General features: G+C 57.5%; 1 protein-coding gene across 1 annotated transcript in view; it reads right to left on the minus strand.

Annotated features, from left to right (window-relative positions):
• Positions 1–24,193, minus strand: part of Ptprn2 (protein tyrosine phosphatase, receptor type, N polypeptide 2) — a 496,397-nt gene that overhangs the window by 5,212 nt on the left and 466,992 nt on the right. The window contains exons 19-23 of the mRNA XM_005414104.1: positions 21,622–21,741; positions 20,546–20,712; positions 16,176–16,229; positions 13,953–14,017; positions 2,573–2,646 (exon numbers count right to left, since the gene is read on the minus strand). Coding sequence (XP_005414161.1) covers positions 2,573–2,646; positions 13,953–14,017; positions 16,176–16,229; positions 20,546–20,712; positions 21,622–21,741 — 480 coding nt within the window. The remainder of the gene's footprint in view (positions 1–2,572; positions 2,647–13,952; positions 14,018–16,175; positions 16,230–20,545; positions 20,713–21,621; positions 21,742–24,193) is intronic.

The raw sequence follows: 24,193 nt of genomic DNA on the forward strand, positions 1-24,193 counted from the left end.
TTGCCGTCTCCTGACTCCCCAGGTCCTTCTGCAGCTTCCGAGGACGGTCGTCCTCCCAAACCCCGCTCCACTCTCCGGCCTTCTCCACTTCTCCTCGCTCCTTCCTCTCCCGATTCCCAGACTCTCTCACCTGCGTGGCTGGCCTCACCTCGGGCTGTGCCCCTCGGCTAACTGGGCAGTCCACCCTCAAGGCTTTGCGACGTCCCACTGCACCGTCAGGCTCTCAGCCAGAGCTGACTCCACTTCTCAACAGCAGAGCTCGACCTGCAGCCCCTCTCCCCAGGATGGCCCCTCAGACGCCTTGCTCCTGCGCTCCTCCCGCAGAGACCGCGTCTCCCCAACACCGCCCCCCAGGACATGGTCCACAGCTGCTTTCAAACCACCTCCCGTGATCTCAGCCCCTGTGCAATGCACAGGGCACAGAATCCCCAGCCACGGGCAGCAGGACCCGGTTCATAGATAAAAGCTCCCTCCAGACCCCCAGTGGACATGGACAGCAGACGCTATCCTCCCGACTCTGACAGGTAACCGGGAGGCCCCTACTCCCCGCAAACCACGTCACAACAAACTGAGCACAGCCCCAACCCGGCACATACCGGGGATCCTGCCGCTCTGTCCTCATGAGCCTCCAAAAGAACTTGATCTGCTGCTTTGCTCGTTCTCACATCTCAGCTACTGAACCCCACTGTCCCTGGCCGGAATGCTTACCCCTGGGCCCCTCCACAGCCCCGCCAAAACAACCCCAGCCCCGAAGCCTTTGCAGCTCACAGCCGCCCCTTTCCTCTGGGCCGCAAGCCCCACCCCCAGTCCCTTCCAGCCTGCTAAGCTCCCCACGGCCTGTCCCAGCTCCACACACCCTGTTCCCTTCCCCCACCCCAGCCTGCAGGCCCTGCTCCATGCCTTCTACCAACACTTCACCCCCTCTCCTCGGGAAGCCTGGCGCCCCTGCCCGCAGAGGATGGGGACCCCGCGCGATCCTCTCACGCCTCATTTCTTGCCACCGTACCCTTCGCACCACCTTAACACCCAAGACTGCCAGGCTGCTCCACCGCCTTGGCCTCCTCTTTCCTGCAGTTTCTCCCAAAAGCCACCTGTCACCTCAGGACGCCTCCCTGAGCCGTTCCCTTGGCCGCTCCCTCGCACCTTCTTTCCCTCAACCCCAGCTTTGCTCCCCAAATAATCGCTGACCTCGGGCCCCACAGAGCCATCCTCGAGCTCACTCCAGCGCCCGCCAGCTTCTTCAGCGCGGCCTCCCCTTCTTGCTACTCCGGCCCCCACGTGGTCTGCTCAGCTCCTTCCCTCCTGATAGGACTCCCCACGGACAAACCCTGACGGGACTGCCCTGCTCTTCACCGTCCCTCCAGCCTCTCCCACGCAGGCCTGACGCGTCTCTAAGAACTCACCGACCTGCGAGAGCCGAGACTCGCTGGCCGCTGCTGCGCTCCAAAACCATCAAGGCCTCACCGCGCCCGGGGAGGGGCTCTGTGCCCTTGCCCGGGAGACCTGCGGTCTCTTCCCAAGGTGCAGACTCACATACAAGAGGGCATCAAGGGCTGAGCGCCAGGCCGCCGCCCTGCAAAGTCGGGCCTTGTCCTGGCTCTGGACCACTCCCTGGAGCTCCCGGCTCGCGCCCTTCTCGGCGCCTTCTCCTCACCTTGCTCAGTGCTCTCAGTGCTCCCACCGCTCACACTTGCCGTCTCGCTCAGCCCCGACCAGTTCTGTCCAAACGCAGATGTCTCGATTTGCCCCTCCGGTGCTCACCAGCCACCCCTCCCAGCTCACAGCTCCTGCACTCTCAGCCTCCCCTCCATGTTACCCACCCAAGTCCAGGCCCCACCCCTGCCCTACCCAGGAAAGACCCAGCGCAGTAAACTAGACTTGGACTTCCTGTGGAGTTCCTCAGGAGGCCCTGCCCGGACACCCCAAGTTCAGGCTGCTGTGTTCTTTACAGGGCCGTCACTGGGTACCTAAGAGGGTGGCCCCGAGAGAGCTCTGGCCGGAGACAGACGTTTCTGCAATGCTCCGGGAAGAGGAAGCTGGAGCAACCACCGTCCAGGTCTGGTTAAGCAGAAGGCCTTTTGTTTACCCGTTGTCACAATCTGGCTTTCAGTGAGTCTGAGCCAACTGGGGCACCGGGACCCCAACATCCCAGGGACAAGCCGATGCCTTCACCTAAAGGGCCCGTACCTGGCACAGGTGTGGTCAGGGAGGCAGGCGAGGGAGGGCGCCAGGCATGGGCTTGGTGACCTGGGGACCCCCTGGGACTCGGGTTTTCCTTTTCCTTCTTTCTTTGAAAATTCAGCTTTCTTGCCCCAGCTCCAAAGGGAAACTTCCTGTTAACTGAGTTACCCACTTGAGCTCGGCTGCATCTGCAGACACTGGCAGTTCACAGGGCTGTGGCAGCCCCTGTGACCCTCTCGGGAAGGCCTGGGTGCCCCTGCCCGCAGAGGATGGGGGGAAAGCAGTAGCCGGCCTGCATCTGATCAGCCTGATCCCCTCTCTGCTCTCAGGAAACAGCTGCAGAGGTACACCTCTAATACACAGGAAGCCCCACAGGACTGATTGACAGTACCTTTGTCTGGACCATGCCTGGTCTCTGGTCCCTCAAGTGCTCCAGGGTCGCTGCGATATCAATCTCTTTAGCACCTGCAACAAACCACAAATTGGGCTGAGTCCAGCGCACAAGATAATCCATGCCGCATCTGTCAATCTCCTGCTGTCGGGCTCCCTCTGGGCAAAGAGGCCAATTGAAAATTATTACACTCGACCCTCAGCAGGCTTGGCAGGCAGCTGCAATCTCAGTGTTCATATAGAAAGTAAGGCGAGGGCAGCTTCCATTAGCATTAATTCGAGAAAGCCCGGGCTGAGAAATGGTCCTGAGACGCCTCTGTACACGCCGTACTCACCACCAGCAGCTGCTGCCGTTGGAAACTGAAGCTTGTTGGGTTGTTTTTGGTGGCATCTTGACTGGCTTGGGTCAGGGGAAGCCGTGTATGTTTTAATTTTGATTGCATAGAATTATTTCTTATTTTATGAAGCGGAGGTTAGAGAGATCTTTTGCGTCTAATACTGCTTTTGAATGGAGAGTTCCCTGGTTTCTAAAGATGAGCATGGCAGATGTGGCAACGAGACTCGTTCAAGGCCACACATGGCAGATCAGGCCAGATGCCACCAAGCACAGCAGGGCCGGCGCTGTGCAAAGAGCAGCTGCCGGGTCAGTGGCGCCAGGCCATGCCCTCCTCACCATGTTGCAGGGGCCTTGACATGTCCTCGGTGGTTGTGACGTCCCAGCCCTGCACTGCCGTGGCACGTGAGTGGCTGAGCAGCCATGCCCAGCAGTGCCCCGGGGGCCCAGGTGCTGCAGTCTGCAGAACCAGAGGCGGCGGAGCAGTGAGGGAAAAGACCCAGATCTGGACCAGGGAGCTGCGAGTGGCGGTGGGGTGGGTGGCCCCCGAGAGGACATGTTGGAACCGAGCATCACACATTCCTGTGTAAAGGAAAATAGCAAGAAGCCCCGGAAACCTGCAGCAAGACAGCCTGGAGCTCATCGCTGACCACACCACTGGGACCTCTGGCCCCCCTGAAGACAGGTGAAGTGCCTGTGTTGACTTCGGAGCTGACCCTCAGTCTCCCCAGCTTCTGTCCAGGGGCAACACCCCCTCTATTGGTCTAGGACACCAGTGCCCACTGCCTCTGCCCTGGGGCCCCACTCCAAGAGCTGGACAAGAGGCGCGCCCACGCTGAGGACGAGGGCCAGGTCCTGCTTTGCTTAGTGCTACTCTTCAGGCTTCAAAGGCTGCAGATGCTGAGGGCACCTCAGAATACACTGTCTCGTTTTAAAGGGAACCATGGATTTAAAGCAGTGTGGAGCAGAAGGGTGAGTCTTGGGGGAGAGTCAGGAGGAAGGGAAGGGCAGCCAGCCAGGCCCCTCTTGGGAACCACCATCCCCTGGCAGTGGAGCCCACATAGCTGAGCAACAGTGACAGCCATCAGGGAGCCCAGCTTCCCCTGGAACAGGCTGGAGAGAGAGGTGGCTGCGGGACACCAGCCCTCACAGTGGCTGTGGCCGGCTCTCTGGGCGGGCTGCAGGTGCTGGCCATGCAGCACACTCTGGTGTGGTGAATTTCAGGTGGGAAGAATGTCACCCTCCGACCACACGGGCCCGAGCGGCACATTACACTGCCTCTCCCTGCAGCTCGCCCCGGTCAGGTCCGACGCCCTGTCGGCCTGAGTTCATCCAGAGAATGCCCAGCCTTGCAGTGCTTAATGACAGTGGTTGAAAAGCATCTTCATGCTGAAACCCAGTACTTCCCACAAATACCCTAACGCCCCACGAGAATATTTCTAGGTCCCAGGAGAGCACGGTGCCCGCCTGGGAGGGGCGGCTTCTGCAGCACCAGCGACACCCTCCACCTGGGCACACGTGTGTGGCCTCAGGGCTTCTCATGAACAACCCGGCTAGGACCGAGGCCGAAGCTGTGGGGGCCGTGTCCTGTGGCAGGTGTGTAATTGGATGCAGAACTAAGCTGTTCTGGCCACGCTTTGTGGTCACCGTGCAGCGCATTCGCTCGGGCGCCTGGGGTAGTGTCTGGGCTGGAAGCTGGTCTGAAGAGGTTCATCAGGACAGGGCTGGGTGTTAAACAGATGCCCACTGGTTTTTAGGAAACTTTTCTGAAACAGGAAAAGAGCAGTGCCGAGTAGAAAGCCGAGCTGGAATCAGACGTGGGTTCCTGGTTCTGCGGAACGGGCTGTGTTGGGCTCCAGGCCCTGCTGTGGTTGTGGGGGGACCATCACCCTGTTCTGCAGCAGGGGTCGTGCCAGGGCCCTGGGAGATGAGGTCGACGATGCTGTGACCTTCAGGGTACAGCGAGGCTCACCCCCGTGACACTTGGGGCAGAGCATGGCTCCGCAGGGGCTGCTTAGCCCTCTGACCCTGGGCCTCCTCTGACTCGACAGAGGACAATTTCAGTCCTCCGAGGTTGTCTTGTGGCGGGTGCCTCTGGGATACAGACTCAAAGCTTCCAGCTGTGATTTAATCCTGAGGGCCGTCTGTGTCCTGAGCCTGGGTGTCCTGTCAGCACCGAGAGCCGCTGGCTGTACACCGTGTCCTAGAACTTGGTGGGGACCCAAGGGCTGGGCCAGGGCGGCCAGAAGGCCAGGCCCCATGTGGGCAGTGACACAGTTGTTGCTGAGGACAGACTCCAGGCCCAGGCAGGGCCCCTGGTGAAACTTCACAACTAAAACCTCCTGCTTCATGGCTTTGTGACGCCCTTTCACACGACTGTTCTCAAAAGAAAGTGGGAAGCCGGACATGAAGGTGCACACCTGTACCTAGCACTTGGGAGGCTGAGGCAGGAGGATCATTGCGAGTTCGAGACCAGCCTGGGCTATACAGTGAGCTCAATACCAGCCTGAACTGCATAGCGAGACCCTGTCTCAAAAAGACAAAAACATCCCAAACAAACAAACAAACAAACAAAGAGTGGGAAAAGGAAGCAGAGTGCCCAAGGGTGCCCAGTGAGGGGTGCACGTTGTGAGAAATACGGGGGGAGGCTCAGATTTTGCCTGGCTGACACCAAGCCTGAACAGTAGCGGAAACTAAATTAATGCTGAAAAGAACGGAGAGCACGAAAGTTAGGCAAGCAATGGATTTGTTAAGTAAAATCAACTGTCTAAGGTGGGTGGCTAATATCTTCTTGCATGCTGGAATTACGCATAATTAGTTATTTAAAGTGTGTGTGGAGACAGCTTTAATGGAGCTCACGGCATAATCCCCTGCGAGGGGCAGGAAGGCACAGGCGAGCAGTCCAGTGGAGCCTGCACTCTCTCGGGCCAGCCGGCCCTGGCGTGACTCTTTGCAGGCAGAGTGGATCGGTCGCTGAGCTGTGGGGTTGGTCTGAGCCCCAGCCTGGAAGCTCCCCTGGCATCTGTGGTAGGGTTCTCCCCAAGAATGTGAAGCCACAGCTGACAGATGTCACCTTCCAGGGCCCAGGGATACTCAGGTCAGAAAGCTGTGGACAGCCGGGGGATTTGATCACACGTAGGAATCCAGGTGGAGGAGAGGTGGGACGCAGAGCCACAGCGGAGCCTGGTGCTCTGCCCTGCTCACTGGGGATTTGGGGCTGGGCAGAGCTCAGCTGGCCCCCAGGAAGGTGCGTCCCCTGGCTGTGCGTGTCCTCCTGAGGGCCACAGCGCCAGCCCCTCGTGGGTGTCTTGCCCACAAGACCATCCAGAGCCATCCAGTGTGGCTCGGTGGCACTGACTGCGTCATTCTACCTCCACTCTCGGTGGCTGAGGAGCCTGCATATTGCAAAATACATTTTCAAGACAGTGGAGGCTTTTTGGAAGCTTTAGATAAAAAGTATTACCCAATAAACATTAAAAGAACATGGGTATTAAAGTATTAAAACTATTTTTTACAATGAAAGAATCAATTTGAAGCTGAAGAAAACCAAGCAATCGCGCCCCTGGCGTCTCTTTACAATGTTTGCTTTGATTTCTCTGGGAGTTGGTGCCTGGCTACTTGCGGGGGGGCAGCTAATGTCATTACCTCTCTCCTTCAGGTGGACAGGGCCTGGGTGGCTCGTCTTGGGGACTCTGGTTGTGGCTGCCCGGCTTCCCACGGTGCTCAGGAGTGCTGGTTTAATAAGCACGAGGGCCTCCTTGCAGCCTTCTCACTCAGGAGAGTATCAGACCGCAGGAACACAAGGGGTTCTTTATTGATGCTAAAGACAGCTGCATCAAATGTCCAGGAGACACAGGGAATTTTCTAATTCTACCCTCTAGCAGGTCTGAGAGCACAGTCTCCTTCTAATTCTACCCTCTGGAAGGTCCGCCTCCTCCAGGGCGGGAGCAGCCGTTTGCACCCAGCTTGGGGGTGCTTTGGTTTGAGCCTTCGGTTAGGAAGCGCTGGACATGAAGGCCAAGGTCGCCCCATTCCCTAGACCTGCATGGGCACAGAGCTGGGCAGCTGAGGGCACAGCCTGAACCCCGTACACCCAGTAAGATGGGACCTGGCTCAAGGGCACAGGGCTGCGTGGGTGCTGGAGTCGAGTGCATTTACCTGCAGCACAGCTGAGCACTTGCTGCCTGTTGGCACTGCCCATGTACTGCGTGCATACAGGCTCACACATGTACGTGCCCACCCACACACCTTACACATACACACACCACCGACACATTACCGCACACACATGCGAGAATCGTACAAAACAATTCACCACACACACAAATGAAATATACACGCATAATAGCCCATCACACAATCCACAAGATATTATAGCCGGGCGTGGTGGCGCACGCCTGTAATCCCAGCACTTGGGAGGCTGAGGCAGGAGGATTGTTGCAAGTTCGAGACCAGCCTGGACTACAAAGTGAGCTCAAGGCCAGCCTGAGCTTCATATCGAGACCCTGTCTCAAAAAGAAAAGAAAAAAAAAAGATATTATACTTGCACAACAGTCCACTTCACAAGTGTGACATCATACACACACCACAGCCCGCCCCCCGCCCCCCACTTTGTGGGCCTTTTGTACTGAATTTTTACTTCACATTCTTTTTTTTTTCCCGGTACCAGGAACCAAACTCATAACCTCATGCTTGCCAGGCACGTGCTGTGCCGCTGAGCTAAATCCCCAGCCCCTACTTCACACTCTTAGGTGTGAACATAACTAAAGACTTAGACAAATTGAACCAGGAGTGGTGGCACGTGCCTATAATCCCAGCACTTGGGAGGCTGAGGCTGGGGGACTGCTGTGAGTTCGAGGCCAACCTGGACTACGCAGTGAGGTTAGGGCCAGCCTGAATTATATAGTGAGAGTCTGTTTCACCTCAACCCCCAAAAGACAGAAAAATTAGAAGCAGAAAGATGTTTGCTGACCTAGATAAACTGTAAGCTCCTTTTTCAACATTTTGGTAGGATCAAAGGAGAGGAATGTGCATCATATTCATTTGGAAATCAAGTACATCAAGACAATCTGGGCGTTGTTTCTTCCTTTGAACAGATTTGAAATGATTTGTGTGAAGAAACCGAGGTGTCTTCAAATCTTTAGAAAAGAAGAAAGCTGAACAAAACGTAGGATAGCTGAGTAATCCTGCTGTCTCAAAGTCTCTTCCTCCACGGCTCCTGGAAACCAGGGAATTGTGCAGAGCACCTGCCAGCTCCTGTCAGCTTCTGAACGGCACCTAACACTGCACAGGTGGGGGCTGCGTCCCCCTCACAGGTGATCTGTCTGCCTGGCTTCATGGGAACATGGCGGGATTTTAGATTGACACAGGTGTCCCCTACCGTGGCCTCAGCATCCTACCGAACAGCGTGCTGCCTGCCGCAGCCCTGTGACCCGGGGGGATCTCCTTTGCAGGGGGATCTCCTGGCACAAGGGATGTGTGGCCAGGAGTGGCTCCCCGGGGACACCCACCTCGGGCTGGGGAGAAGATGGTGGGCAGGAGGGTGGCAAGGCTGTGGCAGCTGCCCAGGTGCAGGCACTCAGCAGATGGAGAAACCCCGGGCTCGGCACAGGGGCCCTGGAGTCATGGGGGACGGTGTGGGGCCAGAGAGTCCATGCTGGCTATGGCCGGAGAGCAGGAGAGGACAGAAGCGGCAGGAGACCAAATAAGCAGCTCCCTGCCTGCAAGGCACAGGAGAGAGCAGGTACAGACACAGGCGGAAGGCCACAGCACAGGGAGGCGGGGAAGGCGCCTCGGGACAGTCCCTGCCCATCCCAGCCTGCTCCTCCTGTGCGTGCAGGGCCCGTCTGACGCTGAGTCCCAGCGTGGCTTGGAAGTGAGATCTGCGGATTCAAGAACGGTGCTCAGAGCTCCGCACGGCAACGTCTGTTGCCAGGGCCATGCTCTGCTCCTCCCGTGATGTCTCCAGGTCCGGCCGGGTGAACCCCGGGGGCTCTGCTCTCCGTGGCTCAGTCTCTGGGTGCCAAAACTGGTGGGGACGGTGGGGGTGGGGAGCCAGGGCAGTGAGGTTCTGCTGGCAGAGGCCGCTGCTTCTGCTGCTTGGGGTTTGGGGTTTGGGGTTGCCCACGCGGTGGCGGCCGTGGGTGGCGTGGAGGCCACAGCGGCCCAGTGGGCTCGTGCTCACTGTGGTTTCTGAGGACTGAGGCATCACTGGGTCCTGGGTCCCATCTGTGTCTGTGTGTCCACCACCTGGCACGCCCTGCAGTGCACCTGCTCCAGAGCCACGTCTCTCTAACTCAGTGAGAGCCACATCTGCCCCTTACACAGTGCCCACTGCCATCGGCCTGGGGACATGCCCAGCTCCGCATACCCTTGTGCCCATCACCACTACTGGGCACCAGACACTCGGGGCAGGAAGTATGCGGCGAGCTCCGACGTCTGTGTCTGTGCACTGCCAAGGTCACCTCCTCCAGGGGGGACCCAAGCTTGCTTGCTTCCTCAGCTGGGTATGAAGTGGGCCGTGCAGAGCCTGTAACGGCTGGTGGCTGGGCACTCCTGCCAGTGCCCTTCCTCACCTTACAAGTCATCCACAGGGCAGACTCCAGCAGGTGGGCCCTCTCTGCCTCTTACCTGTGTCCCAGAGCTATGCTGGTGAGTAGTAGCTGCTGAACCATGGGGCCAGCCTGTGTGAGGCCCCAAGTGACACTTTCATGGTTTGAGCTCGTGTTTCTGAAAGAATAGTGACCATGACAGTGGCCGTGAGGAGCAGCAGACCTCATGGGTGAACGAGGAGAGAGGCCTGGGGTGCACTGCCCAGGCCACGGGTGACAGGTGCAAAGGTCCTGTGCTCGAGGCCCTGCTGGAGGAGTGTGGCTGACAGCAAGGTGGTGACAGTGGCCACCAGCCCAGGGCCCTGGAGATGCCATGTGAGGCCTGGACGTGAGGCTTGACACAGGTCAGAGGCGGTCGTCCCACAGAGGAGATGGGGTCCTGAAGACTGCAGAGGACCTCTGTCCCCACAGGTGGCTTCTTGCTGCTCTGCCCCCCGTGGTGAGCGTTCCCAGTGTCCCTGAAGATGGGTCTTTTTGGATTTTATTCAGTCTTCATTAGAGCAGCTGCAGGTGCTTGTTTCCACGTGTTGATCTGGGGCACTGGGCTGAAGAGTTCAAGGAGCCCTAAACGTTATTGAGAAAGACCCTCCAACTCCCCGTGCAGTGGTGCCCCGAGCTGGGCACCCGGGCATGCTTGTCACGAGGGCAGCCAGCCTTGCTGGCCACCTCCCACGCAGTGCCCCTCCCGTGAGGTGCGGGGTCTGAGACCTCAGAGGCAGCACCGATGGCATGGCAGTGAAGGGGCATTTCTAGGAAAGTCTGTGTATGACAGCTGAGCACTGCCCGGCGCTTTCATGCTGCAGAGGCCACACTGGAGACCGCGCCTGCCAAGGGTCCACACGCAGGGCCCGGGGAGCCCTGCAGCAAGACTACTGCCCATCCGGAGGGCACGGCTGAGCCCGCAGTGGTCCATGGCAGCTGGGCAAATGGCCACAAGCCATGGGAAGATGCTCAGCGTCACAGGGAGATGCAGACCAAAGCCACACAGGATGCCACCTCAGACCCTCAGGACAGCAGCGTTGAGAAGACCAGGGCGGCCACTGTGGGGAGATGCCAGGACACCTGTGCCCCACGGAGAGGACAAGCAAAGCAGACAGCTCCTTTGTCCAGCAGCTCCACTCCCAGATACACCCCATAGCTCAAGGCCGGGGCTCAGGCAGGTGCTGGGACACCCACATCTGCAGTACTCACAAGAGCCACGGGGCGGAAACACCACCGACCTCCCCCAACACCGGCTCTATTAGGTGGGGGGTACTATTCAGTCATGAAAAGGAAGAATCCTGACCCCTGTGGTGAGCCCTGGGGACCTGTGCTCAGGCTCACCGGCCAGTCACTGAAGGACAAATTCTGCCTAGTTTGACTCGTGGGAGGCTGACTTCACGTCCCTGAACAGAAGAAGTGGAACAGCAGGGAGGCCCCGGCCCCTCACCCGAGTGCATGGCGTGCAGAGGGAAGTAGCCAGATGGACGCACTGTGCAGGACGAGACGGGGGTCACAGCCCCACTGTCGGCTCACACACACGCGCTCAGAGGGCCTGGACAGCGCCTCCGGCACACTGGCGTTCACAGGGCTTTGGCGCTCCTGGCGCGGCAGGCCTGGCTGGATGGGCACCAGACATAAACCCTGTGGCTGGGCAGGGCTGCCCGCACTCTCCTTCGGGGCGCTCAGCACAGGCAGCAGTGTGGGGAGGCCGGGCCACGCCCACCCCCAGCGGGGCTCCCTGACTACTTGGGCAGGAGGGTGTAGCCAGGCAGCCAGGCGGCACTGGATCCCGCACCACCCCAGCTGTGCTGCCGCCACTCGCCCCTCTGCCAGGCCCTCCCGGCCCCTGGCTGGTGACTGAGGGGACGGGAAAGCTCTGTGCTTGAAGGGATGAGGATGGCTGGAAATGGAAACGCACACAGCGAGGGCAGCTCGGTTGGAGTCAGCTTCTGGAGTGTGAGCTGAGCCCCCGGCAGGAGGGGACGAGCTGCCCGGACCCTGTTTGTCCCGACAGCAGCGGCTCAGGCGGGCTCCACTCCCCGCCACCGTGTGCTCTGCGGAGTGCTAGCTGCCTGCCTTGGTTTCCAAGTGCGTCTTTGTCTGCTTGCTAATAAACTCACCAGTGGGGAGAGTGCTGAAATGAGTCTGTGGTTGTTCTGTGGGCCTCACGCTCGGCCCTGGCCTTAATCCCTGAAAGGCTGAGTGAGCCCTGCCCGATGCCGCACAGCTGGGCCCTGGACGTGCCGGCCAAGCAGAGCTGCGATGCTGGTGGGGCCGCACAGGAGAGCTTTGCAAAGCATTCTTTGGGGGCTCGCACAATTCATTCCTTTCAAGAAAGGGAAACAGGAAGAAAGGCTTTGGGCCTTTGATCATTTGATGAACGCCAGGCTGCAACGTGGGCCTCCAGCTTCTCAGGCCAGACAAAGACGGCCGGGCAGCACAGGACAAAACCTCGGCAGCCTCTGGGGGGGGCGGCCTGGGAAAGGCCGCTCGCCCTTTGATCTCTCCTGAGACCACGGGGCCGGGTCAGGGGATTTCACACCGGGAAGGGGAGCAGGTCAGGAGCAGAGAGAGGGTGAGCAGTCTTAGAGAAAGCCGCAGCCGGCGCTCGGCCTGTTCCACACGGCTGGGCTTGCACCATGGGACGCCGGGCCCACACTTTGAATGGAATCCGACCCTGCACGGCTGCACTGCACGGTGAGCCAGCACGCCGGACAACGGCCCGCCCGCCACGCCGGCCGGAAAGTGTCTTCCCGTGCTCGCTCCCGTGGAGGGAACCCGTGTCCCGGAGCTCCACCTGGCATCCCAGAGGGGCTCCACGAGGGGCGCATCGTCGGCGGCACCGACTCAATGCCCACCCCTGTGGAGCGGCAGGCGTCCCTTCCCAGTAGGCTGCGCGTGTTTTTTACCTCACCACCGCGACAGGCAAGGCATAGGTGAAAGGGTCCACATTGTTCTGCAGGTATTTTGAGCCACAGAAGGAAAATTCATTTGAGAGACAGAGGGTGGGTGATAAAGGAAGAGCTGTAAACGCTGCTGTCCATCGCTCTGAGCTCCAATTTGCAAAAGAAAGGGCGTTTAAGGAGGAGACAGCGGCAGTAACAAAGACAAAATGACTCGGATCTAAAGTTGGGATTGTGCTGTGAACAGCAATCACGGAGCGCTTGTGCTCTGTCTGGGCTCGGCCTGCGCACATCTCCGCCACTCAGCTGCTTCAGGCGGCACCGAACCCAGCCTCCCACATCCCGGCAGTTGCACAGGAGGCCGGTGTACCCTGGCCCCCGCCACCAGGAGCTTCAGGTGACAGCCCAGCCGCCGGACTGTGTGAGTCACGGACCTCTGTCCCACTTCACACACCCACCCGCACCCTCAGCTAAAGAAGGGCACTGGCTTTGTTGTTGCTGCTGCCAGGAGAAAGCAGAGCAAGAAGGATGCTTACTGCGCATCTACGCACCATGTGTGGAACCCACGTGCACACGCCCGGCCTGCAGAGGGCGGCCCCACGCCGAGGGGTACCACTCCACGGCCTGTGTGTGTCAGAGCTGGGGCGACAGCAAAGCACACATAGCTCTGTGCTTCCCAGGCCCCAGGATTCCAACAGGTGCTGCAGGCAAAGCAGTGTTCTCGAAAGGCCCGGGTGGGGGAAAGCCAGGGTGCACTCACTGCAACTCAGGGCCCGGGACCTGAGGGTCGGTCCCCAGGAAGCTCTGCCCCAGGGGCTACCTGCGGCTACCTCTGGCTCCCATCCCACCTCCCTGGAGATACCAGGACGTTTCTTCCCCTCGCCTCCTCGCAGGGCTCTGGGCCCTGGGCTGGACACCTTCCAGACGGCAGAGATGGCTACAGTGGGTGCTGAGCCACTGCCACGGCCCTGTACTCTCGGATGGCTCCTGATGGGCTCTGCTCTGCTGCCTGGACGCTGTGCCCTTCCTGAGAGGGGGGAGTTAGTGTCTGAGGGCGCAGCTCAGTGGCAGAGGGCTTGACTAGCGGGCACAAGGCCTGGGTTCCACCAAGCACTGCAGTTAAGAACATTCCTTAGAGACAGGGGAATTTACGCTGGATGACATGAGCACAGAGACTTCTAGGAGACCAGGTTCACTCCGCAAACACAGCGCTAACCACAGCGAGAAGCTGCTCACACAGTAAGGGTGCCTGCGCCTGCTGCGGTCTTTCAAGATTCGAGCTATGCTCGCCCGGGCTCTGATGGAATCTCAGAGTGAATGTGGGGGGTTCTTATCAAAGCCCTACTATGTGCCTAGCACACGCAGGCTGACCACGAAGGCCCAACTGCAAACATAAATGTGCTTGCTGTAAACAGCCTTCAAATGATTCAGGAAAGGGACAACAATCCCCTGATTTTCTCCAAGGACTCCAGTGAGTATTACGCCCCACGTTGCCATGGCAACACCTCCCATCTCTGAGCCACAACAAAGCAGCCTGATGCGCGCTCTCACCTTTGGCCATCTTATTGAGAACCATGTCGATCAGGATGTAGGTTCCGCTCCTGCCGGCGCCATCACTGTCAACAGAAGGGGAGAGAGTGAGAACGCCGCCTGTCCCGTGGGCCGGCACCGAGAAGCCTTTCTGCTGGGGGCGAGGGGGAGGGGCGGGCACGTGCGCAGGAACCAGCCATTGTGTGTGGTGCATTTGTCTCCTTTTCCTCCAGCCTCTGGCCAAAGATGGGCTAAATCTTGTCAGGAAACAAAGGAAATAAAGAACTGTGTGGCTGAGTCGGGGTGATGGCCTCAGATTAGAAGTGCCCACGGCGCACCGTCCCCGCGCCTGAAGGGGGCGCCGTCCTGGGCGCGTGCCCGCCCCTCGGAGGCCTGTCCTTCCTCTCAGCAGCGGAAACGCGTGCAGCGTTTGTCCCTGAGCCGCAGTCTCATTCTGTCTCCTCCTCGTCCCACCAGCCGGAACAGGGGTATTTTGACTGGAGTTGCAGAAATGGTTTTAATTCTGTCTCAACAGCTAACTGAAGAGAACGAAAGGTCCTTTTCTGGGAGCTGACAGCCTCTGTGTCGCCCTTTCCGTGAGAAGCGTGTGGGCCACTCCTTTCCCACGGGATGCAGCGTGCGGGACTGAGGCGGGCTCTGGGCCCAAACGGGGTCTCCTCTGTGCTCATGGTGACGTCGGCTGGCACACGGCGCACACTCGCGCTGTTGTTCCTGCCAGAACCAAGGAGACTGAGGAGAGAGCGAATGTTTCCATTTCGAGACTAGGAAGTTGGCCGGGCCCGGTGGCACATGCCTGCAATCCTAGCACTTGGGAGGCTGAGGCAGGAGGACCATGTCGAGTTCAAGGCCATTTTAGGCTACATAGTGAGTTCAAAGCCAGTCTGAGCTACATAGCAAGACCTTGTTTCAAGAAAACACCAAACCAAACCAGAAGTACATAATTGGAGCCAGGTGTGGTGGGGGAGGTCTGGCATCTGAGGCTGAGGAGGGTTGCAAACTGGAGCCCAGCCAGGGCAACTTATGACTTAGCAAGATCCTGCCTTAAAATAAAAATTTAAAAAAGGCTGGGGATGCAGCTCAGCACACAGTCCCTGCATTCCATCCCCAGTGCTTAAAAAAAAAAAAAAAGCACGTGACTGACAAAGTGCTTTGCTCTCGGCTCCTGGCGAGCGTGCTGACTGTGATGCCCTAGAAGTCCCGAGTGAGCCCGCCAGCTGGTCTTTCCTAGTGACAAGCCCCTGGGTTTGGTTTTCACCTTGAGAAGCTGTGGCTGGAAAGAGAAATACTTCACACCTTGTGCTTCTGTCCACACCCAACCTCACTGTGTGGTTGTGGGAGATGCACACGCCCTCCTTCGCTGTGTGACCCAAAGGCTTGTCCTGGGCGGTCACAGCGGATGCGTGTGCTAGTGCCGTGTACAGCAGAGAGCCACACTTCACAAGCTTCCGGAGAAGGCGCCAGCTTGGTGCCTATGGGTGGAGGAGGCGCTGTCTACTCAGGAGCGCAGGGGACAGGGTCGTCTCCCCTCACAGACAGCTGTGGGTGCACACCTGTACACATCTGCAGAGATCTGGGGCTTGACCTTTGGGTCTTTTATTCCAGGCAGAAAGGTTCATTCTGTGAGGCAGTTCTGGGAAGTGGACTATGAGTCTCACACCACAAACAGCTGAGCGCTGAGTGTGGTGGAGGGGCCCTCTGCCTTGCCTCTGCTGTGAGGACCCTTTCTTCCCAGCGTGTGTATGGCCTGGGTCTCTGGAGTTCTTCCCAAGGGCCCAGACCCCGCACCAAGACCTGCAGGTGGCCACACCTCCTGCGACGACAGACCCCCTCCCTCTTTGAAGCCGGGCTGGCCACCTGCAGCGTTTGCACAGCCCCACACCTCTGCCGGGGCCCCCCTGGGGCTGATCAGACACATCTCTCAGTTGTGTGGTACCAAGAGGGTTTAGCGAAAAATAAGGTAGTGGGATAGAAATCTTTAGAAATAGATGATGGGACAGGATGTGGCGCTGGTAGGAATAAAACACCACTCCAGGTACGGTGAGGGAGGTGAGCAGCTCTGTTTAGCCAGGCGGCAGAGCTGATGGCATTTATACCTTTGGTTCCCCGTGGGCTACCAAGGAGACTACTCACTAAGCAGTAAGGAAGTCCAACTCCTATGCTAACTGTTCTGATCACTTCAGACATCGTGGAAACTTCTTAACCCACATTAAAAGTTGTACTTGCCTGCAGTGAACGATTATTGGACAAGAACGGCCCCTGTAGCACTTGTTTACTTTTCTGAAATAAAAAGAGATAAAAATTACAGAGATGCACTAAGACTGTGTTCTCCAAACTCCTAAGCCAAGGCAGCAGTTACACGCCCCGAAATCACTTTGCCACCACTTGTTTGCACAGGGAATAAAACTTGCACATACAAATCCGAAGATTTTTCTTTTCAGTATTATTCAATAGAGCTTTGAAAACAGCTCTTACACTTGCACAGGACTGTTTCCCCCTTTGCAAGTATGAGCTCTGGGGCTCTGGCCTTGACCCTGGGGGCGCCCCAGCACTCACGCCTGCCCTTCCCTCGGCTTTGCGGGTCTGACGTGGCTGTCTGATGCGTCACTGAACTTGTGGGTTGGCAGCTTATGCAAAGGATTTTGTACACCCTGTGCATCACGTTGGGAGAGGAATTACTACATTGTCTAAAAACAGCATTCTGGAACCTTGTTCCACCTGTCAGTCTTGCGTAAGGAGATCTAAATTACAGAGAAAATCCACAAAGTCCAAGACAGTTTCTTCCATCCTCATGAATCTGTATCTTTCACAACAGCCCCCTCATGCAGCAGAGGTTGTGAAAATTAACAATAAAAATATACTTATGACTTCACTAACCAGCCCCATCCAAATAAGTGGGCTCACTGTACAAGCTTCAAGTGGTTTTTCTAAAAAAATTTAGTGAGAGAACGACACATTTACAAAGCACATCAAAGTTCTCAGTAAAATGTTTCTCAATAACGCTGAAGGCAGGACCTCAGTTTATTGGCAGGGAGAATGGGTGACAAGCACTGTTCTGGAAGTGCTGCAGGAGTCCTACAACCAGAGACTCGAATTAAAAAGGTGGTACAGAAAAAACTTTTCCCCTTGAACTACAAACAGGAGCCCTCATGCTTCTCTGCAAGGGTTTGCTGCTGAGCACTGTGACTGTCAGGTGACAGTCACTGCAGCCGGCAGGTGCAGGGGCACGAGGAGGGAGGGGCGGCCGCAGGGCAGGATGAGACACGCCACCTGCAGACAGGCTGTGTTCAGAGCCCGCTCGGCCGCGCTTGCTGTGTGGAGCAGGCGGCACCTTCAGAGCTTTGGGGCCGCCGGCGACACTTTAAAGAGGGGACACAGGTGAGACAAGCCGGGTCTTCTCGGTTGCACTGCCCGCTCCACCAGAGCCATTCCTGGCGTGAGAAACAGATGGGAAAACGGGTCCACTGCTGTGCTCTCAAACGTGCCCACTCCTGACTCAGTGGAGCCACACAGATCTGGACCCCAGGATGGACCTGGAGCGGGAAGGGCAGAGCCCCGCGCTGGAGAAAGACCGTGCAGGGTGGGGGCGCTGCTCGCTGGTGAGTGCCTACACGGGGTACGCAAGGCCCAGGCTCCAGCCCACAAAAAAGAAAAAAAAAAAAAAAGAAAGGGACTGAGTGTGTGTGTAGAACCAGGGACTCACAGACCCATCCTCCTGCAAACAGAAAACCCTCACTCCTGGGCTGCGCCAATGTGGATGCCCTTGGGCATTTCGCACCCAGTCCTCATGTCTGAAAGACTGCGGGCAACCTGCGTGTTCCCGCCTGCCCAGCACTGGCCTGTGCTCACTTTCTCCTCGTGGAACCAAGCATAAAGGAATGCACACAAAAACCCATCGGCCCCACATCAGACGGCCTGTGAACTGCGCTGGTTTAGGAGGACGGCGTCTGAGACGGCACGGCGCTGGCCGTTTGCGTCGCTTAGCATCCCCTTCGGAAAAGCGCGCTCAGCGTCACCCTGGGTGGGAGAAGCTGGTAAAAGCAACCAGCGTGCTGGCTGCGGTGGCTGCACCCCTGCCTCACTGCTGTGGCCCCATCTCCGCCTGGGGAGCGTTTAGGATACCACCTTCTCCAGCGGCCCTGCAAGGCTACGCTGCCATCTTGACACGCCAGTCCCCAGCCCGCGCCAGCCCTACTTACAAAGAACCAACGAGCAGTCAAGGGCACCGGGGAATGGGCGCGGGGTGTTTGAGAACTTTATTTACACAGAGTCATGCACTTCGATCATCACACCGAGAGACGCCGCAGAGAGAAAAGCGAAACAATCGCACAGGGAGCCAAGCTGCCCATCCAGGCTGCAGGTTATTCATGGCGGCGAGTGGCTCGAAGCGTCCCAGGACTCTCAGACGCTTGCCAGCGAGCCAGAGGGCTCCAGCACCGAGAGCAGGTGGCACAGGAGGAGTCGCCGGAAGAACCAGCCCTCGGTCCCCGAGTGAGGAGGACCCGCCATGCACCACAGCAAGCAAAGGTGAGGTCGTTAGCGGTTCGGGGTCCCCCACATGTCCCCGCAGCAGTCACAGTTTCCAATGATCACTTTTGTGACTATGCAACTGGGCTCATATTACTAGCTGCAACATCACAAAAATGACACTGGCCACCGCTAATTAGCTGGCAAAGTAAGGGTTTGTCCATTTTTACAGTGAGCAGCGTTAGTGGATGCCATGGCACACAGTAGGTGAGAGAGACAGAGAGAAGTGGGGGCTGAGAGGGTGGTGGAGGAGGGGGAGAGAGAAGAGAGAATGAGAGAGACAGAGGTGGAGAGAGGGAGAGCGGATTCTGAAGCGAAGCCCTCACATGTGATGCTAATTATCTCTTAGCAGTTTCTCTTTAAAGTGTAAATGTGCTCCCTCTGGGCTCCAGAAACATTTAATTACACCTCGTGGGCTACCCCAGGCCAGCGTCTATGTTCAGGAGGGGGACCCTGGTGTCTGCAGACGGCGGGGTCTCCAGCAGCGCTGCACCTTGCTGGCTGCAGTGTGGGTGCCTGAGGGAGCCGTGCGTGGAGGGGCGTGTAGCCACTTCCCCCAGCTGTCTAGATGAGGCGAAAGGGTCTCGGTAAGGAACTGCTGGGTTCACGGCAGGAAGCCAGGGCAGCTCTGTCCCTGAAGCCTGTCCAGCTAGGCCTGGGGGTTTTCTCTCTCACAGAAACCTTGGTATACCTCTCAGACCCCGGAGCACGGTACTTTTGGGATCCCTGTTTTCTTGGGACGCTTGAACTCGAGTTTGAGCGTGGCTATGTTCTTGCTCATACATGGATACAGATGACAGTCTGTGTGCACATATGCACAAACACACAGACGAGTCAAAGACCGGCCTTGTAGGAGTGGCCGTCTTTGGGGCTGCATCCCTTTTGCCAGTAACGACTGTTTTGGAAGACTACTTCAGGAAACTATGTAAGCTCGTCACATCTTTAGATATAAATCTGCATTGAGAAAATGTATCAAGGGGCCAGGACCCTGGGGTGAGCAGCAGGGTGTGCGTGGCTGCGTGTCACGTGCTGGGGCATTCCTAGGGGTGGGGACCGGGCTGACAGGTGACACCATATTCTTGTCCGTCCTTGACAGAGGTCACATGCTATCTGATCTAAAGAACAATTCAGATAAAAGTGTTTTGTTTTTCAAAGTGGACTAGAAGGCAAAAGAAATATTATCATGAAAAGCTTAGGAATCTGTTAAACACAATCAAGAAACCCAGAGCTGAGTCCGAACCCCATCTTTACAGCAATCCTTTTGTCCCCACCACCCCTGGGTCTCAGAGCTCACACCTGGGTGGACAGTGTCCAGACACACACTGTGGCAGGGACAGTGTGGGCCGGGGCACTGCGGATGTCCCTGCGCTGCTGGGTGGCACAGGGAGCCCGGCCACTGTGCCCTGGAGCACGTGCACCTGCCTTCTTCGAGGTGTTGCCCCCACCCCCGGAGGCTAGCACTGCCCTTGGTCGCCACCACGTGTGACAAGCAGACCACGCTTCTGTCTCACGTCTGCTTTGGTATTGCGCTGTTCACATCCTTCTGCAAGACAAAGTCCAGCTCTCCACTGCTCAGTAAACACACTTTAAAATGAGAAGATGTGCTGGTGACCGGCTGACCAGAGCCGTAAACGAAAGAGGGATCTTTAAGAACTGTCAGCCTTGAAACCACACTAGAACACCTACAGTCCCAGGCTGATGTGTGAGGCCTCCCCTGAGTACTCCACGGTGGACTCTAGCCCCACCCTGACTAACGCCCCCTATACAACCAGACGGGTGGCCAAACTAACAACCCAGCTCTGTCCACCAATATCCTGCGAAATATAAGCTGTCAGCTGAAGAAGCTTATCAAAAACTACAGCCGTATTTCCACAGTTCTAAGATGCCGCCCCTCGGGCATCAACACCACTGCATCTCCTGTCCACATCGTCCTTTCCTCCCTCCCTGGTGCTCCTCATACAGGAGCGACCCCACAGCCGGGGCAGCGTCTTAGAAGCAGGAAGCCTGGGCCCCATCCCTCGCTCCTGGCCTGGCTCTAGCTGTATCCCTGGGGCGGCTCTGGGTTTTACCTGCGGAAATCCAGAAGCGACCTCGTGGAGGAAGGGACGCCCTGGTCATACCAGCTCAGGAAGTGGAACTGAGTCACCGTGCGCGTCTCGTGGGTCTGAAGGTTCTTCAGGTAGAAGCTCCGCACCAGAAAGTCCTCACACCAGATGTGCTCCGAGACCAGATTAACCTGCGGGAGGTGGGGGCAGGCACAGGAGGGACGTGGTGAGCCTGGGGGATGCTGAGCGCCGCGCTGCTCTTGAGGCGAGAGGAGGAAACACTGTGCAAGGTGACACGTGTGCCCTGTCACCAGGGCTGGCCTGGGCCTCCCCACCCCCTCCCAGGGTTACACAAGAGATGGCTGTGTGTGCGTGTGTGCATGTGTGTGTGTGTATGTTCAGTGCCACTTATGGGCTTGAAAGTCAGTTTTAAGAAGGTGTTATAATATAGAACCACTCTAGCCACTGAGGACAGGTGGCTGGACAGAAACCGCCCTGGGGCAGACCCCATGGTGCCCGCTGCAGTCTCACCAAGGCCAGGGAGGGCGAAGGGCTGAGGCCCACCCATTGTCCTGCTTCAGGGACCGCCAGCCACAGGGGTGTGGCCCAGGGTTTGGGTAAGCTTGGAACGCACTGCCCACTGTGTGTCCCTTGTCTCCTAACCTCAGAGCACAGCGGGCCAAAGGGTGCCCACGTTCAGTGAGTTCATGCTTGGTGTGGGAGAACACCCAGCCAGAGCAATCCTCTAGGAGCAGCTTCTCCTAAGCTAAAGGCCCAGTGCCGCCAACACCAACTGCTAATTGAGCCAGGGGGCAGGTTCCACAGTGGGACCCGCCAGACACTGGCATAATGGAGCATTCTCGTAAGTCCGGGCGGCTGGTTCACTCGGATGGCCCAGCCACATGCAGTGTGAACTTCTGGGTTCTGGCTGGCCAGCACCTGGACCCCTCTGTGGGTGTGATGTGCTCACCGCCACCCGGAACTGTTCTAGCCTTGTGGGGAGCATGGGCCAGGGCTGGTGGCCTTGCCCACAGCCGCCGAGCTGGGGACAGGCTGCCTGGTCCTTGCCTAGGGACAGCAGGCCCAGGGCCCTCTCATACCTCATAGATGTGGTAGAGGTTGGAGCCCTCGTCAGGCCAGTAGTGGTGGCACTGCCGGACGCCGTGCTCCGTGAGCGGGGTCAGCATGACGATCACCGCGCAGCCGCTCTCCCACACCATCTGCAGGCAGAGGCAGGCCGCGGCCAGCATGTCAGCGAGGACCCTGTGCGCTCAGCACAGGGCCTGGGCACACGTGGCGTCATCCACACCCTGTGCAGAGCAAAGGGGCCTCGCTGCCCTGCAGCGGTTACATGGCCTTCACAGAGATATCTATGAGCAACCTTCTCAGATGTCCATTTGGTGTCAGAAAGAACTTCCATTTTAAATACAGATGTAAAATCTAATTAAGGTCCTGTTATTTAAAAGAATTCTCCGTACTCTGAGGAGCTAATTTAAAAATAACAACGCGCAATGTATTAACCATTGTTACCCTCTTATTATCTTGTTTTGAAATTTTGTTTTTTCTCTTTAAAATAATAAAAAATTCTCATATCTCACTAAAATGCTTTCTTGTCAGAGTTCATGTTATTGAACTTTCTCACTGAATTACATTTTAAAAATCAAATGTGTGGACAATATTTTCTTCCTTTACCATTGATTTATGTCCCTGTGGGGGTATACAGCCAATATCCTTTGGGTACTGCACGGTGTACTGTGTGTATCAGAATTAAAGCAACCTCCTGGGGTGTTCACAAAAAAAGCCCACAAATAAATATGAGCTGTGCCTAGACCCGTGCACCTCCCCGCTTAGTGCCAGCCCAGCAGGAGCGACTCCAAAGCCTGCCTCTTGCTCTAAGGCCTCAAACCTGTTCTGCCAAATTGGCACTGGCCACATCACCATTTAATGTGCCTCCAGCAAGCAGAGGGGCTCACTGAAGCCATTATGAAAATGTGGAGAAACACAGGTTTTATGAGTGTCGTAAAAATACAATGATCTAGATCATAAACTAATCACTGAGTACTCTGCGGGGGCCACCAGAGTGTGACACCACGGAGCCCCCGTCTGAGGAGGGGTCCTCGAGCACGGCGGGCTCTCCGGGGCTCCCACCCACAGCGCCTCGCTCCAGGGAGCCTGCTGGCCTCTGAAGGTTTGGTTAAGATGAAATCCAAATAAAACAATTTAAACTAACAGTCCAAGGGACCCCGGGGGGAATATTTCCTTTAGGTCACTGTGTGTAGACGCAGGGAGGGTGTTTCTAAACGGCACGGCTCATAAACACAGTGTTGGCTAAATGGCAGCTCAGCTGGGTGCCCTGGCACAGGCTGCACAGTGATCTGCCGCAGGTCCTATGTCTCGCCAAGGAGGGAGGCCAGAGCCCGGCCCCGTGCCCTCCTCCACCCGCAGTGCCTGCCCAGCGAGACCCCAGAATGTGTCGGAAAAGTCAAATTTAGACACCGGTGGGCACACAGATTATTACTGAGAGCTTCAGCCCGCTAGGTGATGCTGTCGACAGGCCTCAGTGCTTTTTCTTCCTGGGCTTGGTCACCCAGCCGGAACACAGTGCCTGGGAATGTGGCCTCATCCTGACACCAGGTCTCTGAGGTCCTACGTGGAGGGGTTCTGACCCACTACAGTGCTGTCCTTACAGGAAGAGGAAGCATGGGGTGGGCCAGGACACGGAGGAGGGCAGATCACAAGCAGATGGGCAGGACAGGGCAATGCTGCCAAAGCCAATGGGTCCTGGGGCCAGCGCGCAGCCCTGCTGCCCCTGAGCTAGGACTTCCGGCTGCCAGAACGGAGGGTACGTTTCAGTTGTCCCGAGCCAACCAGTGGGTGGCACTGTCACAGTGGCCGTGACACATGACCTCGCCCCTGGGCACATTGCCCACCCAAGCAAATCACGGCAGATGTTGCAAGCCTCTAATGCCATCTGAGTTCTACGTCCAACTTAACTAAAACATGCAAAAAGAAGTATGGGCTCTCCTCACTCGAAGACCTTCTTGAGCATCAAGGGTTTAACCCATCTAAAGGCCGGGGAAAGGACCTGACAGACATTTGCCCAAAGAAGACAGAAGGCCGGCAGGGTACGCAGACGTGCTCAGCGCCCGGGCCAGCGGCTGTTACCAGAAAGCTGAGGGCAAGCGGCACCGCTGTGGAGAAAGGGGCCTCGCACACGGTGGGGTGTGAACTGGCAGGGCCGGCGGGGAAGAGAGTGAACATGGCGCCAGGCTCAGTAACCCCAGTCCTGGGTATGGATCCACGGAGCCAAAATCAGCTGTCAAACAGACGTCTGGCTCCTGAGGCTCTGCAGACCGTCACAACGAACAAGAAACAGAAGCCAGGCAAGCGAGCATGGGTGCACGGGCAGACACAGAGAACACGGCATCTACACTCCGTGGAACACTACTCAGCCCTGAAGAGGAGGAAGTCTCTCGTCTTCATCCTCTGGGGAATCTGCAGGAGATCTCGCTGTGTGTGATCGGCCCCCACTCCCGCATGGGGGTGAAAGTGGCACGGGTGGAAGTGGGGAAGGAGGCACAGAGGCCCCGGCAGGCACAGACTTCTGTCCTGCAGACCTGGGGCACAGGGCGGTGGCTCTCGTGAGTGGTGCTGCACTGTGTCTGCACGCTT

This window comes from Chinchilla lanigera, unplaced genomic scaffold (assembly GCF_000276665.1).
Source record: "Chinchilla lanigera isolate Chin_1 unplaced genomic scaffold, ChiLan1.0 scaffold00178, whole genome shotgun sequence".
Taxonomy (NCBI): domain Eukaryota; kingdom Metazoa; phylum Chordata; class Mammalia; order Rodentia; family Chinchillidae; genus Chinchilla; species Chinchilla lanigera.